The sequence below is a fragment of the Acinonyx jubatus genome, chromosome C2 (genome assembly GCF_027475565.1).
Source record: "Acinonyx jubatus isolate Ajub_Pintada_27869175 chromosome C2, VMU_Ajub_asm_v1.0, whole genome shotgun sequence".
In the NCBI taxonomy this organism is placed as follows: domain Eukaryota; kingdom Metazoa; phylum Chordata; class Mammalia; order Carnivora; family Felidae; genus Acinonyx; species Acinonyx jubatus.
Genome location: NC_069384.1, coordinates 134,272,994 through 134,292,710, shown reverse-complemented (window position 1 = coordinate 134,292,710; position 19,717 = coordinate 134,272,994). Strand labels below are relative to the sequence as shown.

Sequence of the window (19,717 nt, the reverse complement as noted above, 5' to 3'; positions counted from 1 at the left end):
GGTATTGTATGTAAGTGATGAATCCCTGAATTCTACTCCTGAAACCAATACCACACTATATGTTAACCAACTTGAATTTAAATAAAATTTTGGAAGAAAAAAAAACCCATCTTAGACTCTTGACTGGAGTCATTCAACCTTTTAGACTCAGAAGAAGTGAGGGAGAGGTTGGATAAAGACAACGAAGATGATGATGGAGCAGGGCAGAGAGAACAACAAAGGCTAAGCTAGTGGCCCTCAATGGAGTCACTAGAAGAGTGGGTGTTTCTTGCTCTGCCCCAGACATGGCTTCTCTGCTCCAAAGGCTCAATTCTTTTTTTTTTTTTTGGTGCCTCATTTTCTTTTGAGGATACAATTGTCTCTACTTGCTCATCAATAATTTCTAATAGAAATAAGATAATAAGCTGAAAAGATCTAAGTGTGCTATTTAAATCTCATGAGCTGTCATGGTTATTACTTCATATTAATAAACAGTTGGTTTATTGGTATCTATTGATTTTCCCGTAACCATTATAATGATACATACAACAAAAAATGAACTTGAACATGTGGTGACTTTAACAGGCAACAGCCCATCCAGTTTAAAACTGGCCAAGCTAAGCAAAATAGTTTACTCATGAAACTGTTTAGTAGCACTGTAGAATAGAAAAATTAGCTCACCCAGTTAAAGACACACGGGGCAAACTTATCAAAGAAATGAAGAACAATGAGTGAATTCTTTAATTGAACTTCTGTTTACATTTCCATTGGCAGTTTAATCATTCCTTTGGTTCAAGGAGGTTCCGCTGGTCCTGATGTAATTCTCTAATAATCTATAGTGTTTGTACTTCTACAAGTTTGTTCGGATTTCATACTTCCATTTTATTATGGAGACTTGGCACTTGGGGAAAGTTGCTTAAATACTGACCTTTGTGATCAAGGCAGCCAACATTACCTACACCAAGAATTAATTATTCCCCCTACCATTATTACAGACAGGACCCAAATATATTAGATTATTAAACACCCAGCCCCACATGCAGCGCCCATACAGGAGTTCCAGCTCCTTTCCTTGGGCTATCCATACAGAAATGCTTGCTTCCCTCGTGCAGCTGGATTCATCCATGTATACACTGCCATACATTTCAACCACAGATTTCTTCCTTGTCTTCTGACCCACCCCTTCTTCATTTCCTCCCAACAGATGCTTCCATGAGGGCAATGATGTTCTTTTCCCCATAGTCAAAGGAATCTCTAATTTAGCTCATGACATTCTATGGGATAGCCATTTCAAATGCACAGTGGACTAGATTCAGTCAAACCTGCCATGACTACAGGGGAAGCAGAATAAAGTCTAATGGTTGAATGCGTGAACTTTCGGTCACACAGTCCTAGAAGTCTGGAGACTTCTACCTGCAACGGTGGCCAAGTAACATCATTTAAATCCTTGTTTTCCTCATCTGTAAATTGGGAATGGTATGAGGATATAGATATTAGATAATGGAAGTTAAAACACTTAGCAATGTGCACTGAAAGTACTTAAAATAGATGCTTGCCCTCATGATGATGATGATGATGATAGTGAAGAAAATGGAAACATTTGCCTCAGGGCAGGTTCTACAGAGAGTGCTGGTTACCCCTTTTTATATAATCTCCCCTTCTTTGCTAGTTAACAGAATTCTTAGGAATGTACCTTGCCCAAAAATCACCTTTCTCAGCTTCCTTTGCCTCTTGGTTTGGCCATGAAGTTAAGTTCTGAGGTGATAGCAGGCAAGTGGACAGGTTAAAAGGAACTTACAGGAAGACTTCTGGAAAGAGGGAAGCCTCTATCCTACCCTTCAGTGTTTTTGTTTTGTTTTGTTTTTAGTTTCTAGTCTGGAATACTGATACAATGGATAGATCTCTAGCAGCCATCTTAGAGAATGAGGAGGTCTTAAAAAAGGAAACCATGTGTTGAGGATAATGAAACCAAAAGAAGAAAGCTCAGGACCCTGTTGACACAGTTATATCACCCACCTCTGGCCTTGTTCATGAGAGAGAAATAAATATCTTTTGCCTTGAAGCTGTTATGCTGGTGACTTTGATGCTGAAGCCTAAATTATACAGAAGATTTTTTTTTGAAAGTTACAGATGTTGTGTTCTTAGCAGGGATGTTCATTTTCACTGTGCTATGAAGGAGTGAGGAATTCAAATTGGAAAATCCAAAGGAAGGCAGAATTTCTCATGAGAAAGAGAATATAGGAGTGGTTGGGGACAAGGGGGTAAAGTAGTGAGGAAAGGCTGCCTGTTGAGAAGAGTTGAAACATAATGGCCATTTTGCCAACTCCTGAGGAGGGATTTTGTAGAGATGAGAAAGAAGACAACTAGTGCCAGAGAGAAACTCAGTTGAATGCTCTGAGATGTTTTAAGGGCTTTTAAGAAGTTTCCCAATAGTATTAAAAGTAAACCCTGTCTGTGCCCCAGCTATCTTCAGTAAATTATCAATGTCTTTTACGTGTGTTATATGATTGGATTGGTGTTTCTCTGTATGTACACGTGTCTGTGTGTATACACGTGTGTGAAAGGTGTTGGGTTCTGCTTCAAGGAGAATACAGAGCAAAAAAGGGAGCTATTTCTAGGTTCCTGTCACAGTATCATTGGTAGTAAAAGTCTAGGTAATAAATCTGATAAATCACTGTTTCTTGGGAAAGTTTTCTGTGAAATTGGAGGATTCTAAAAAGTTGGGATTATCTTAAGAGTTCAAGTGAAATCCGTTCCAGAATATCTGAGACATTTTTTTTTATACTATGGATAACCATGTTGTACCATCATCGGAAGCTTACAAGAAAACATTTGATTATTAACTTTAAACATAACAAATGTACTTCCGAGGTCAATTCCTCGGGATTTTTCTACTTTTGCCAGGTTCTGGTGACGACTGCTTTTCAACAACAATAAAACCCTTAAATAGATGAGTTTCAATACTTCTCCGCTCCAAACTCCAGAAAGTCAGTCAATACATTTCAGTGGGAAGCATTTTAGGGAAAGTAGAAAATAAACACATAAAACCCTGAAGTGGGAGACAGATTTACAGGAAATCCTACAGATTTTAGATAAAGATTCTGTTCTTTGGCAAAAGCCATACCTGTGAGACTGTAGATTTGTTCGATAATCTTGATATCACCTGAAAGAACAAACAAACAAATAGAAGTTGTAACAATCATTTAAACCTTCCCAGGTGCTTTGGGACTGAGTAAAATGTAGGAAGCAGGGGAGAGACCATGTGGGGGCGATTAATCCGCTTGGGTAGGCCAGAGAAGGAAAAAATACGTCCTAAAAGAGGCAGAAACTGCCTTCCTCATCCCAGCCTGTAGGAGCTCTACTGACCAGTGTGTGAACTAAGAAAAGGAAGGAGCAAATTGAATGTAACACCTAGGAAATAATGATCGAAATAGTGGCTGTGTTGGTTATAGTTTCCATCTTGATGCTTTATTTGCTCCCCTTTTGTTTTCCATCTCCCTTTTCCCTCTTTCCTGCCTTTCTGCTATATTCTTGCCGATTCTATGACTTTTCTCTCTGGCTCTGTGAAAACGGAAACCCATGGAATCTTTTCTTATTAAATCTCATTTCTTTGCAGTTACCCACCTCCCTTTCTTATTTGAATACAGGTGGGGGTGATGTCTCCTTTCTATCCCATGTCTTTCCTCACCATCAGGCTCCTTGTGGACTAGGATTAAGTTCACCGGGGAGTCCTGATCTCCTATTTGATCAAATTTAAATCCCATCAATTGTAAAAAGAAACAAGATGCTGCTAAACAAATTGTGACATGCCCATCAGTTATAAGACAAATCTCAATTTCAGAGATGCTAAAATGTGAAAAACAATATGTATTGTAGAATCACTTAAGCTGGGTTTCAGAATACATCTTACATAAAATCAAACTACAGGACTGTGGAGAAGTCCATCACAAAACACGCAGCTTTCCATGATGGACCCAGAAGCTTTGGAACTTATGATATATCTTGGAAACATGCTTCAGGTCTCATCCACACTGTTTTCTGCTCAAATACACTTCCTTCATCTGAAAGTGGTAATAGATGCTATAAATTAGCATAATTTTATTCACATGAAAAAAACTTCTACACTCAAAAATGATCTGCCTAGTAAGTGAGACATATTTAGTAATTCTCTCAACTCTCACTGTGGTTTTTTTCCCCCTAGATGATTAGGGAAATAGATGTGTTATTATTTATACAAATGCCGGCATCATTATTGCTGTGCAAATATATGTTTCATCAATGTTTAATATTATCAAAGAAGTCAACCCATTCTACATCTGCTTAGTTGCCTAAATATGCATTAATCAGAAGCATTGTAGACATAAGTTTTGTAATAATTCCCTGAGTGGTGACAAATAAAACAGCTGAATAATTAAAAATGTGAAAAATAAAATTACAGTGCTGTTGCTACGGTGGTAGACAGTTACAGCCCGGATGAGAGAAAGAACATCTCAGTGGGACTCAGGAAGCCTGAACATCTCCAGCTCAGAGATGCCATCTGAGGTGTAAGAAAAACTCCTAGTTCTCTAGTTTACTAGTAGTGTGAGCTCTGGCAAGTTGCTGAGTCCCAAGTTTATTTGTCTACGTCAGTGCTTCTCAGACTTTACTGTGCACACAAATCACCTGGGGATTTCACTATAAAACGCAGGTTTCGGTTCAGGAAGTCCGGAGTGAGGCTCGAGACTGTATTTCTAAGGAACTCCCAGGCAACGCTGATGTTACTGGCCCACGAGGCACACGCTGAGTAGCAAGATCTCATAACCGACATCACTGCTATTATTATCCTATCACCGATGAATTCATTAAGTGTTCACTCTGTGACAGGCACCCTGACAAATGCTCACAGCCATCATGTCCATTAATTTTTACTGTAATCCTATGAGATAACAAGTATACATCATATAACCAGCACTGCTGTGATAGGCTCTCTGAATGAAGTTATTTCATTTGCGTACAGCATTTGAATCACATGCATTTGAAAAGAGTTCTATGATATATTAGTTCTACTGACTAACCTTTCACACGGATCCAGATTCTGCCAATTGCGGAGAATATTAGTGTAATGGAAAGCCAGTGTTTTAAAGCTAGAAGTCACCCTAAAGAGTGGCTGCTACAATGGTTTGTAACCTGGCAGACAGTAGAATGCTTGAGAAGGATTCCTAAATAAATCAGATTCCAGAGCACCAACTCCAGAGAGTCTCTTCCAGTTGGTGGTAGGTGGGGCCGGGTCTTCGGCTCAGGGCTGAAACCACTGAGTTAGTCCAACTCCCCACCTAGACATGTGGAAGTGGCTGTCCAGGAAGATGAAGTGACTTGCCCGGTTCACGCATCAGGTTAGAGCTCTGGCAGAACCTCCCAGACGCCAGGTGCCCTGACTCTTGGTGTACCTAACGCAGAATCCAAACCTGTCTCAGGTGCCTCCCCGGCAGTTCATGCTGTTACCTGAGCTGAAAGACTAAATGCCTCACATATGGTGGAACTGAATGTAGCCCAAGGTTTGATGACTGCCACAAAGCAGGCCCCAAATCTTGTGATACTAAGTTACCCAAGCACCTCGTTAGCCTTTTCTGGGTTATAGATCTCTCCGGAAAGAAAATGAAGTCTAGTCATTCTATCCCAAGGGAAAAAAATGCACAGATACAAACCTTTGAATAAGTAATGTTTATCGATCTCCTTTTCTTGTTCCGGTAACTGGAAGACTCAAAGGTTTTGAAAGTTTTGAGGAAGACAGTTTTCTCCAATTTGAGTCCCTCCCACATGAACTTTCAGACAGGAGGAGAACGGCTGGTAATCTCTAATGGGGATGATTAAAAAATAAAAAGACCGAAGGAATAGAGGTTGGGATGATAAAATGTTGTAAATCAGACATAAAACAAGGAATGGAGTCCTGCGATGAAGTCAAGGCTGACGGTCAGCCCACTCAGACCCTAGAATTGTATCTTCACTTTGCCAGGACAGAAGAAGCCAAGTGTGGGCAAGAAGGACCTAGGACATGTCTTGGCACAACATTATCATGAATGAAAGTAAAGCTTGATAATCTTGTAGACTAGGAAAGAAACACATTCTCAGTGATGTGGAGTTGGTTTAAAAAGTTTCTGCACAGCTTCTCTTCTTTTATTCCCCTGTCCTAACCACTTAACTTACTCTATCACTCTATAAGTCCAGTGGGAACAAAGAGAGAAGACTCTTAACATCGAAAAACACCGCTCCTTGGTATGGAGAACCATAAGGAGGAAAAAAGTCTCTTATTACTCAGACAATCTGCTATGAAAAAGCAAAACAAATTCGCAATCGTCTTTAAAAGAAAAACAAAGTGTAAGGAAGGCCTCAAAATTATACTATTGAGCTTGAATTGCAAATGGAAATCAAACATGCTAAAATTAATGGTGGTTTTAGATGTGAAAAATGCCATTGTGTTCTTTAATGTTGTCTATTTTGCTGAATGAAGATATGCTACCTTGGCCATCCAGCTTACCTTTTCCTTAAGTTCCTAAGTTCCTCAGTAGTAAATCTTCCTGCTGTTAGGACTTTCTTTTAGCTGAGAGGGAAGCTTTTTGATTTCTTTCATCTATGTCTACCCACTGATTAAAGTGTCTCTGAATTCTGACACATGGTACCATGACAATGAAGTTTGGGGCCCAGCCTTCACTGGATGCTAATGCCCCACCCTCAGAAGCTGAGTGTATTCTCAGTAGTTTTTCAGTAGAGGAATTATCAATAAGCTTTCCTTACTCTCAAGATCTTTTCCAGAGACTGAACCACCAAGACGTCGACTGGTACGAGGTAGGAAGGAAGCAAATGTGAATGGAACCCACTACATAGGCCTAGGAATCCTAAACTGTAACCCAGTGGCCCAGTGGCCCAAGGGAGGCATTCTCCTGGTTTACTTGGTTTGCAGGTCAGAATTATAAGCCCCCATGTGAGTCTGAAACTGTCCTCTCAACTCGGGAATCTTCTAAGACACTCAAGTGTTCTGGTAGGACTGTTACCTACAGCTGATTGCTCAACTGGGAAATGAGATGTGAATTACAAGGCTCTTCTTTCTGAGTGATTCATGATATTCTCTGCTTTGTTAATAATGCCACATTGATTAAGTCACAAAGAAGACTGAAGGAACATGTGTCCTCATTCAGAAAAAGGAATCCTCACACGTTTTCTCTTGTTCTCTGGACGGCAACATTACCAGTACTGGTGGCTGTTTGGGATAAATAGAGCATGAATGAAGGACAGTCACATGTGACTCCGTAACTTTCATAGTTAAAATGCCCATTCTTATAAAACCATAAGTAATTGTCATATGATATGGGCACGTAGCAAATCAGTAGGTCTCCTTTTTATTTCTGATCTGCTTCTTTCTCTTGTAGATTCAAGTGGAGGTACCAAGAAGTCATGAATGCCACCAATGGCAGGAGGAAGACAGAAAGAGGAACTGGAAAGCTCTGGAGAAAAGACAGGCTTTGAATAAGGGGGCATTCATTTTCAACTAAAAAAAGGCTTGGGAGTTCACTACCATCTAATCTACAGAAGAAATTTTTGAAGCTGGTGTGAAACCCTAAGTGGGTAATACAGTGGCTAATATGTTTCCTTTGCTTGTTGTATAACTGAGAAACAGAAATGAGATTATAATGGAAAAACTGATGATTTTGAACTTTTCCAATTTCATCCTGAGCCTTGAGGTCGAGACAAACTATTAAGATTTAGAGGAGAATTCTTCTCCCCTAAGTAAATACTATCACTTCTGATGCAGAAAGCACAAGTCAAGTAACCAAGACTCGAATTTAGTGTTTATTGACTGCTACCACTGGAGAGTTCAATTATTGAGCCTATTGTATAAGAAGCACCAGGAAAACCTCTTCATTGCTGTGTGTTATGATAAAAGGTCTATGTGTCAGGGGTGATAGGACCCATTTCGGAGCTATGATAGCATAGTGGTTAAGAGCTGGGATTTTCCTAGTCTTTTTACTCATTAGCTATGCAACTTTGGGAAGCACATTAATCGGGATAAAATAGGTAAGGCTGAAGGAACAAATAATTTGCTGACTTTCAATGGCTTAACCCAAAAGAATTTTATTTCTCATTCTTCCTCTAAAAAATGATAATAATATTTAAAGTTGTTCTGAGAATTAAATGAGATATATATATGTAAACTGAACAAGTTTTCAAGACCCAATTGGCTACATCTGGGTGGCATTGTGTCACATTAAGATACATGTATAGCAACCAAAAGTACTGATGGCCCTTGAACAGCACTGGGTGTTGTTCAAGGGTCAGTGGACCCCCTCAGTGGAAAATTGTGTATAACTTTTGACTGGCCCCAATGTTAACTACTAATAGCCTACTATTGACCAGAAGCCTTACAAATATATAAACAGTTGATTAACACATATTGTGTGTGTTATACAGTATCATATATCATATTCTTACAAGAAAATAAGCTAGAGAAAAGAAAATATTATTAAGAAAATCATAAGAAAGAGAATATGCACTTACAGTACTGTATTTACAAAAAAAAATCCACATATAAGTGGATCTGTGCAGTTCAAACCTGTGTTGTTCAAGAGTCAAACTGCAATTTAAAAATAATCCTAATCTTTAGTGTGCTTTCAGAAACCTTAAAGGTGACACGTGTATTGATGAACTACAGTAAGGCTTTTTAAAATCACCCCTCCCTTTCCATTCCACTAGCAACAACAAAGGTGCCTCTCTCTCAGTTCTTTCACTAAAACCCTGGATCCCTTCTGCTCACTCTTCCCTTCCTGCTTCCTTCTGGCCATAAAGCCCAACATTCCTGCCAGAGCTGACCTCTGGGTGGTCCGTGCCATCCAGCCCTCTTGTTTCTGGAGAAAGAGAAAGCATTTAGAGGCTGCTGGGCAGTGTAAGTCTCTTACCACTTGGACTTCATGGTACACAAGGAATTCTCACATAAAGCTTATGGTGAAAAGAGCCCTCACACCGTTGCACTTGCTAAGTACTTGGTCCAGTGCCTGGCATAAAGAGTAATTAAATTCCTGTTAACAAATGTTAGTTATATTATTATTGGCATAGTGATTATGAAGAAAAGTTTTCTTTGAATTTGGTGAATGGGAAATAGAGCATTTTTAGCTATGGATATCCAAACATTCACACAGATGAGTTCGTCCAACTGAAACTAACAGATATGTAGATATATAATAAAGAGACCATGAACTTGTTAAACCTGAGTTTCCCCCCAGATGGATCTCCCAGCAGAGACCTGTCATCCCAGGCCACAAAGCTCTTCTTTGTACGGCACTAGGTACCATACTTTACATAAAGTAATAACTTGGTATTCTATTCTTTTCTCTCCCAACCCTTTTATCTGCTTCACTTAAATAAAATAAGGCACTTTCAAATTGTCCATAGGTATGAATACAGTGAAGACATTGATAATATATGCAAATTGACTCAAGCACAATTTTAACTTCCTATCTCTAAATTCTAAATTCAAATGTATGAACTACAAGGCTTTGGAATTAAAAGAAAACCCAAAGAGTCTCCAATACTTATGTAAGAACTTGGAAAATGCAGGATGATTTTTGAGGGAGAGAGAGTTGTTTATTAATATGTGGTTCACATCATTCTAGAAAGACAGAGGGGGAAAATACACACCATTATGTGAAGAAAACTCAAAATTTCTCAGCACTGACATAGAGTTTTAATGATTCCAGGCTTAAGGAGCTAGCTCTGTACCAACTCCATGATTTGGGAGTTCAGCAGTTAATCAGTGCTAAAAGAATTTGCAGTCGAAACTCATTATATTGAACTGAGATTCCGTGCCCCCCAAGGACCTGCTTCTGATTAGGGTACAATGGCTCCTGGTTAGCTTGTAAAATCAGCTACTATGTAATTGTAAGGAAACACAATAGCTGGTTTCATAAGATTTTCCGGATACACGCTGAGTACTTTGGTTCCAAACCAGGTCGGTGAAGGAAGATGCTCAGTTTGGCATGAGAAGTTTTCACATCATAACTCCTGACGGCACTTCTAAAGCTAATGCGAAATGCCTAATTTGCTACCTAGGAAGCTCACTGTCAATTATACACTGTAACAAAAAAGGTGACCGGCCCTATATGATGAAAACAGTGTTTGTAGCAGCAAACCGAGATGAGCTACTCTGCTTATTCGAACCACAGTGACTTGGTTAAGCTCACTTAGCCAGAGAAAATAAGAGGACTATAAAGGACGGTGATAGAGGGCAGCTTCTGAATGACCAAATGCATGCCTTTCTTAATTAAAGCACTCTTTGAAACGTAAGCATGAAGAATATTGTGTTTCAGAGCATTTACACTTTTGCTGAATATTCAACAATTTCTAGGTGAAGAAGAAAGTCTCACAGTTAGTAGATCAGGGCTGAACTTAGGTTACGGTTTTGTGGTACTCAAAGGTGATGTGTGGCCTGGGTGGCTCAGTCAATGAAGCTTCCGGCTTCGGCTCATGTCATGATCTTGTAGTTTGTGGGTTTGAGCCCCACATTAGGCTCTGTGCTGACAGCTCAGAGCCAGGAGCCTGCTTCGGATTCTGTGTCTCTCCCTCTGCCTTTCCCCTGCTCGCACTCTATCTCTCTCTCAAAAGTAAATATAAAAAAAAAAAGGTGATGTGTGGAGCACTGTAAGGAAGATATTACTGATCAATTATATATTGACTGAAAACAAGTCTTCGTGAGAATTCACAGTAGGCATACAAACCACTGAAATTTAGGAAGAAATGTGTCTGATTTGGTATTTTGTCTCCGCTAGTGGTGCTCAGGGAAGTCCCCAGAACAATAATTGTCATAGATCAAATATGCCTGATACATCTTGTTTCCTTCTCTGGGTCTCTCTCCTAACCACACTGTCATCCAAAGTCTGTGAAGAAATCATTCCCCAGTTATTTATACAGTGGTATGTCTTTTTTTATTTTTTTCTTATGTAAATTTGTATTTTGAGCCTGAGCTTTCATCACAGGATAGACTTTTCCTTAACCTGTTAAAATAAACAGTGAGGGACTTAGGGGAGAGATTCGTGGGGAGATGTGAGACAGTGGCCCTTTTCCTGAAATTACACCGTGTGGACAAGATTTTAGGGCTATCATGTGGCAACCTAGTCACAGAGTAGCCATGTGCAAGTTTGTAGGAAATCACAGTGGTATCCACTGTGTAACCGCTCTGCATAAACATGTGAACACTGAATAAAGCATATCCATTTAGAATGGGCATGACTTCTTAGAGTAGGGCATTCTAAACTTTGAGCTAAGTCAGTTACTTATGGGTTCATACAAAGACATCATTCTTTTACTTACCTACATGAAACCTATACATATAAGTCTCTTCAGAACATGGGGTGCCTGTGTAGCTCAGTCAGTTGGGCATCTGACTCTTGATTTTGGCTCAGGTCATGATCCAGGGTCATGGGATCAAGCCCCATGTCAGACTCTGCACTGAGCATGGAGCCTGCTTGGGATTCTCTCTCCTTCTCCCTTCACTCGTGCTTTCCCTCTCTCTCTAAAATAAGAAATTAAAAAAAAAAAAAGAAAGAACAAACTTTCCTCTCCATGTTTTAAGGTGATTGTGTCCATGATTGCAAAATATGCACCAGTGACTTTACTGGAAGATGATGCTTTCACAGTTATTTACACAAATTTGCACAGTTCTGGTCCTTCAAGTTTCTAATCTCCTGGATCAGGCTGTGCTTGTTAAGTCGTGTCTTTGGGGATGGCAGGAAACTGGCATGTGGGATTCTTTGAAGGAACAATTCTGGCCTTGGTTGTACTGTAAAGACATACTACATTTAGGTAATAAAGATGCTTCCAAAATAGGTCACTTGGAGGATGGGCAGCGCAAGGCGGGGAGGGGAGAGTGGGGAAAAGAAAAATAAGTCATTTGGAGTCCCACAGTGGGAGTCATATATTTCCTATTAGTTTCCATTAGGTCTTTAGAAGGTGTAACTTCTACTTGAAACTGGCTCTAAATCATTGCCTTTAAGCCTCTCCTCTGGTCACCGTTCCCTTTCTGCTAATTAATTCAGAATTTCTATTTTTTTAATGTTTCTTTAGTTTGAGAGACAGAGAACATGGGTGCACGCATGAGCACTAGTGGGGAAGGGGCAGAAAGAGAGGGAGAGAGAGAATTCCAAGCAGGCTCTGCGCTGTCAGTGTGGACCCTGATGCGGGATGTCATGAACCGTGAGATCATGACCTGAGCTGAAACCAGGAGTCGGATGTTTAACTGACTGAGCCACCTCGTCCCTTGTTCAGAATTTCTAAATAAACATTAACTTTTCCTTGGAGAAGTAACATTAAACATTACCACGGTAACATTACCACAGAATTACTGGTAAACTGAAGGTCTTCAATTATTATTTATTTAGAAAAATTGAAGAAAATTTTAAGGTATGAATACCCTCCTATTTATCAACAAATTTGGAATAAAAAAATAATGGAGGGGAGCCTGGGTGGCTCAGTGGGCTAATCAGCTGACTTCTGATTTCAGCTCAGGTCATGATCTCATAGTTGTAAGATCAAGCCCTGCATCAGGCTCTGTGCTGAGCATGGGGCCTGCTTAAGATTTTCTCTCTCTCCCTATCCCTCTGCCCCTCCCTGCTTATGCTTTCTGTCTCTCAAGAAAAATAACAATTATAAGGTAATACTAGAAGGGCCTATGGCTCAGACTGGTGAGTTGTTCACCAGCCGGTTAACTGTTCACCAGGACTTACGCATCCTGTTAGTCGCACCACTTGATGGGATTTCCCAGACTGCTTGCACTTAGTGTGAACCACATGACTCATTCTGGCCAATGGAGTGTGAGCAGAAGAGATCCATGTCATTTGTGGGTCTGGCCCCTGAGTCATACAAGGGCAGCCTCTATTCTCTGTCTCTTAAACTGATTGGCTGGCTGGATACAAAAAGCCTAGTGAGTTCCAGATGACTCTGAGGCCTGGGTGGTGGGGGGTGATGGGGCCACCAAATAGAGGAAGACTGGCTGCCCGAGTCATCAAGTGAGAAGCTGCCACCTGTACACAGATACGAATGAGGTTTACTGCATAACCCATTTATTCTACTTATCGTATGAAGTCACGGAAACTTGGCGTTATTTGTTACAGCATTTAGCCTGACTCAACTGATGGTTTCTTAGTGATCATCCAGGCCGGGGATGAGGAACTGGAGGCCCACAGAAAGACAGCAACTTGTTCCAAGTCATATAACTTCTATGTGTATTGAGTCTGATACCTAGCATTCGTGGGTTCTTTTTGACAGAATGCTGTTTGGGTTTTTTGCTTTTTTCCTCAAATATAATGCTAACATTCTGTCCTGTCAAGATGAAAGTGTGATTAATAAGAGAAAAAAATATATAAACAGTACAACCTGGAATAGAACCATGATGCGTTAGCCCTAGTCAGACTTGGGACTGTTTACAAATCCTGGCAAAATGCAGTGACACAGATCGGTGACCATATGCTCTGCTTTTAAAGAACTTAATCTTCCGGGTGGAACATATAAGTGGGATTACCACATCACTAAAAGCTTAGCATCTTGCAGATGTTCATCGAAGAATTTTTGCTTAATCATTTTCCTCAATGACATGGGAACCAAATCCTTTAAACCCCAATTCATTTCACAGAACGGTATCTCCACGGATCCCTCCGCCCTCCTAGAGTTACCATGAGTACCACACGCTGGCCTTCCAATTCATAATCTTGAGGCACTTCACTCCCCCCCTCCCCCCACTTGGCATCTCGTTTGCTTCCTATTTCTGACTCCTTGGCTACTGTTTCCTTCAGTCAAAGCCGCCACTCTTTTGGCATCCCAGAATGCTGGGTTTAAATGGTGAGCAAATAGATGCCTACAATGTGATGAGACCGGAGGCCTCCAGATCTGCCTGCCGAGCACAGTCTGTGCCGCGGTGTAAGCAGACTGTCTCCACCATATGTCATCGTCTCTGCTGTCTACACCCTTTTGGGGAACTTCATGGGAAAAGCGTTATTAGAAATGTTTATCCTAGGATTTTGTAATTTGCTTTTAATTTTAATTTAATTTCTACCAACTTAGCTCATTTAGAGCAGTTTTAATCATACCACCCACTGACTCGGTGTTGTATCTGTCGAGTTTATGTTTGGGATTAAAGGGCTAACTGAAGAGATGTCTTACATGCCCAAGGATGATCTTTGAAAGATCCCACACGGTGAAATATATACTGTAGTAAAACATTCAGGATTATTCTAACAAAACCCAGGAGATCAAATGTTCTTGAATAGAAAAACAGAATAAAATTATGTTTTCAAAAAATCCTAACATACACACTGGTAAAATATTTGAAGACTGACTGAGAAATGTTAAAAATATTGCTGCTTTCATCTATATTCTTAGTCCTCCTCCATAACTGTCTGTATGTGCACATAAAGGAAGGATGGAGAACATTTTGTTTCAATTGCTAAGAAGGCCTCCAACTTTTTTTTTTTAACGTTTATTTATTTTTAGAGAGAGAAAGAATGAATGTGTGTGTGGGGTGGGGGGAGGGGAAAACAGAGAGAGGGAGCGAATCCCAAGCAGGCTCCACACCTCCATCAGTATAGAGTGTGATGTGGGGCTCAAACCCATGAACCAGAAGATCAAGACCTGAGTCAAATCAAGAGTCGGACACTTAATCGACTGAGCCACCCAGATGCCCAGCTAAGAAGGCGTCCAACTTCTTACAACAATGAAATGGAGTCTGAAAAGAGTTGAAAAACTATTTTGTACATCTGAAATGACAGTGCACGTCTGAAACTTCAGATTTACTTTCCAACATGGAACAAGGGAAGGATGAAGAACGATTATATGCAGAGAAGACTGAAAAGCATGTACTTGAATGGGAAGACATTCTCTCAGAGCTAGTTGGTGACCAGGGGTTATTTAATAAATAGATGGATTTAGGAGCACATGACAGCACACATACTAAGGGAAAGGACAAGTTGGATGGCCAAGCTACAATACTTGTGCTGTCTTACTCATTCTCTTATTAATGAGAGATCTTTCCGGAAACAGGCACAGGGGGTTTTTGATGAGACATGACAAGTAATAGCATTAAGGTTAAGAAGATTAAAGTGAATGTTATTCTGGAAATTCAGGATAGCTTCTGCTCTAAGTCAGGGTGCCTAAAGGAGACCAACCCTTTTTAGGAGAATTATGTTTTGATTTATGGTAGAGTGCTTTGGTGGACAAATGTACTAGGCTGGGATTCAGAATACCAGAATTGGACTCAATTTTATACTGTTTGATTCTTTTACTAATTCTGTAATCTCAGGCTGTGCACTGCTTGGATGCCCGGTTCCTTCATCTGTTAAGCAAGGATTCAGGGGTGATGCAAAGATTAAAATTTAAATTAAAGGAGGTATTGGAAACAAACTCCCTTGCTTATAATACTTAAAAAAATCAACATCTTTTCTTGGTCAGAAGATGTGCTACTAAATATGCAATTGACAAAAGAAAACCTGATGAGATACATTTTGATATTTTTACTGAATCTTATTTGAAACGCATACTCAGAATGGTTGAGGGAAGACTTCATCCCAAAGTAAGAGTCTACTTTGTGCAAAAGGGAATATTCTAATACATTTAGGTATACAATTCACTTAAGTTATATACCTAACCAATGACTAGATTTTTCGTTCTGTGAATGAATACATTTTCTTTTCCCCTCCCTTTAAGTCACTTGTCATCACAGGAAAAAAACGGAGTTTTAATAGATGGTACTTAAGATCCCTTCCAATTCTAACATTTTATTGTTCTGTGGATATGGAAATATATATGAGTGAATGAATTAAATTCCAATAAGCATTCATCAAGCACATACTTTGTACCATGAGTTTTACAAGGAAAATGATTACAAAGATAAATAAACATAGTCATGGTTCAGAGAACTTATATGTATACAACTGAGTCTTCCACTTATAATTTGGTTGAATCCTTTAATGATTTATTTTGTAAAAGCTTTCTCATTAAAGTACAGCATATGGAAAGAACATGCACGAATAGAAAGTGTACCGTTCAAAGAATTATAGAAAAGTTCTGTGGCTCATTTTCTCTTATGTGTAAATCTTATTTTCCTATGGAAACATGTTTCCCATGAATCCACCATTAATAAATAGAGCTGGCATTCACTGCTCATAGAATTAAGGGACAGAGGAAAAACATATCCTTTGTTTTGATGGATCAGCTTACACTAAGTTTCCACTGGGTTTAGGCTTCAGGTGGTTTGGGACTGCAATTGCAGTGCCTGGCCTCCCTTGCTTCCTTGCTGAAGGACTCTGGGCCAGTTTCTACCTCTCTCGTCTTTAACTAGTCTTCTTATCTAGTACATGAACTCAGCAACTTATGTCCAAGAATTTTATGAGAGTAACGTAAGGCAATGTTCGTAAAGTGCTTAGCCTACAGCTTGGTTCACAGGAGTGATTATGCCGTCAGCAGTGTCAACATCAACTTCACATCACAGAGCCTTGTCATGAGGGTGGGCTCTGTGACCACAGTCTACCGGAGAATTCAGGCGCAGACTCTGTACTTCCACAGATGGCTTAGACAACCGTTCAAAATGCAGTGTGGAATGGAGGATCCTGAGTAACAGTGGGGCAGGGTTGAGTATTCCTAGTGGATGCAGCCTAGGTAACTTTTCATTTTCAAGGAATGTGCAGAAGTTCAGTCCTGCCTCTGTGTGTGTGTGTGTGTGTGTGTGTGTGTGTGTGTGCATGTGCAAATCTGACACGTTTTATTACAGGCTGAACATCTGCTGCTCCCTGCAGGATGGGAACAACCAAGGAAGTAGGGAAAGAAACACTTTTCTGTCTTGTTTATGGGATGACAGGTGGCCTTTTTATCCTCTGACTTTCCCAACTCAGCTAACCCCTGCTTCCCCCAAAGAGCTTAAAAATCTAACTTGCAAACACGAGTTCAACTTGCAAACACGAGTTGAAATACCCAGATGTCCTCAAACTGTGGTTGATCTCTTTGCAGGGTATGCCTCATGCTGTTCGATTGACAAATGGCTACACAGGAGAGAATCCAGAGGAGATGAAACAAGAGCCCATTCAGCGTCCTTTAAAGCCTTTTGTGTGTTCTTTGCTTGTTTTTATTTTTAATTTATATTTAAATAAGATTTGACTTCTAAGAAAATATTGCTGAGATATGTTTGTACAACCTATAATGATGTGATTACCCACAGTTCATACAATCACTGACTTTGCTTCCTTTGTCCAACAACTACCTCTGGCCACCCCCCATTTTTCTGGATCCTTCTTATCTCAACTCTTCAGTCTATGGGTTGCCATGGAAAACACCATGTTACTTCAATGTGCTCTCCTTCCATCCCTGATGCCTCATGCAAATACTCCCCCACACAATAACTGATGAAACCTGGGCAGGCACTTGACATGAGCTGAACCACTCATTCTTTTTTAGGAATCTAGCATCAACTAAGAGAGTCCCAGTTTAATCTGCTCCCCACTCAAATTGAAGAGTTGCTACCTGTGACCATTTCTTGCCATTTGGATAAAGAAAGAGGGCATGATGACTGAAGGAGAAAGAAATGGAGAGGAAAAGGAAAGTAAGAGATGTGGAGAAAATCATAATGTGATTATAAGAATTTCTGAGATCCAGATGTGTGTGCACATCTGTGTGTGTATGGGGGGCGGTGTGTGCAGGTATGTATGTATATTTTATTTAATCCCATTAGCTACTTGGAATACTTAAAATAAATCTCTGCTTCTAGTGATTGATTCAAGTTGAGTTTTTATTGCCTACAGTCAATGTCCTTATTCTGAATTGCCCTAAAACTTACCAGAATTCTCAGGCTGGCCCTTTTGCCAATGCCCCACACTAGCTCTGTCCTAAAATAAGAATTTAAAAAAGAATCAGTCTGTGGTTTGAGAAGAGGTAAGAATAACCTTTCTTCAGTTTTCATTTCTCTGAGGCAGGGGACTAGGCAGGAGAAAGAGAACTTCAAGGTTGGAAAGGAATGTAAACTTGGAGTCCCGTGGAGTCCATTCCACCCTGAGATCTTTCGGGGGAAACAGATGGGGACAAGACTGATAATAATGGAGGGAACGAAGCAGTGAGCCTAGGTAATCACTTAAAAAGAGGACATCGGGTCTTTTTGCTGCAATCAGAGCAAGTAAGGTGTTCACTAAGTGCCATAAGTTCAACAGCAATCTTCATTTACTGAAAGCCATGAACATAAACACAATGCTGGGCTCTGGGGATACCACCCAAAACACAATCGTTTCCATCAAGGTAATATGTTTGCCACCAAAACTTCTGAATCCATTGGGAGAATGGTATGAGAAGAGTTTCAGAACACAGAAAACATACTGGATGCAAGTAAAACTTCCAGGCCATTATTTACCGAGCTTTTCCTAGCATATCTGACACCATATCTTAAGCGCCATGAAAGTGTATGCTGGGTAACACACTTGGCTACAAGATATTTTTTGTTGGGAGAGTATTTTAAAATACACAACTGAGAAACAAAACATGTCTTGCTCCCAGGATCATAAGGAAAGCTGACATGATCAAATGACACGTGAGCCCTTCATTATGCAATTTTCTAAGAACAATTATCTCAAAAAGGTGCAGAATTAATTATGTTCTCTTATTACACAAGACTGAGCTAGCAGATGCACACCTACACACAGGCTACTCTCGAGGAGCTAAGTAGGTGGGCTGTCAGATAGGATTTTTTAAATTATTACTATTCGGTAAATCATTTTTAAGAAAATTGCTTCCAAGCAGCCCCATCTTATTCCAGTCTGAAATGGGGACTAAATTTAAACCAACTCCCTCCTTTGGAAACAGCTCCTTTTTCAGTACAATCTCGAATTAAATTGTAATATAGTCACATAGGCGGCAAGAAAGAGATGTTGGCAAATCCCAGACTCCACTTGAAAGATCTATTCAGGCTTGTTTGTATCTAAGGGAGGACGCACAGAGTCAGACCTCCTGGATGCAGTACAGCTTAATTACATATGAGATGGTCCAGTGGACACATCTCAATAATGCTTGGGAATTAGATGCTTTTTCCAATGTTATTTGTATTTAAGACAGGGGCTGTCTTCTGAGAACTTTAAACAAAATAAAGATTCACCTTGGCAGATGAAAGACGTGGGGTCCAGACCCAGATGGAAATATAAATTCACATTCAGATGCCACTGAAACTAACGCTAACTAAGGAACATGAGCTTTACTTGACCAGATTCCACCACACACATCAGAGACCCTCTACATCACAGTTTCCCATGAAGTGCAACAGATCCACGTGTTAGATTTTGATGAAGCATTTCACAAAATAGATGAGCTGCTTTACTAGACCCTGGCATTTTCCACGTGGAAATTCATTTCACTCAAAAAGTTTGTAGCTTCATTCCCCAGGCAATAAATGTGAGCTGAATAACAGTCCAGAGTGATTTAATGGTTAAAAGTATTGATTCTCTACTTTCTGGGGGTATTAGTGTTGTAACAGTCCACCTATTTGTACAGAAAATGCGCGTGTTAGCTTAGATTTGAAGGCAGATCCTTTTTCATTTAAATACAACTTACTATCCCAAACCCCACCTGGAGGATTACATTACCTATACTGCAAGAGTTTTGTTTTTCCTTGTTATTTGGCTTAAATTCGTCCTACGGCTTTTGAAAATCTCTTGCTTTGAACTTGGGGGAGGCGAAAAATTCCATTTCCAATTTA

General features: G+C 40.0%; 1 protein-coding gene across 1 annotated transcript in view; it reads right to left on the bottom strand.

Moving 5' to 3' along the window:
• KCNH8 (potassium voltage-gated channel subfamily H member 8) overlaps positions 1-19,717 on the bottom strand; it is a 352,744-nt gene that overhangs the window by 30,100 nt on the left and 302,927 nt on the right. The window contains exon 12 of the mRNA XM_053221505.1: positions 3,104-3,142. Coding sequence (XP_053077480.1) covers positions 3,104-3,142 — 39 coding nt within the window. The remainder of the gene's footprint in view (positions 1-3,103; positions 3,143-19,717) is intronic.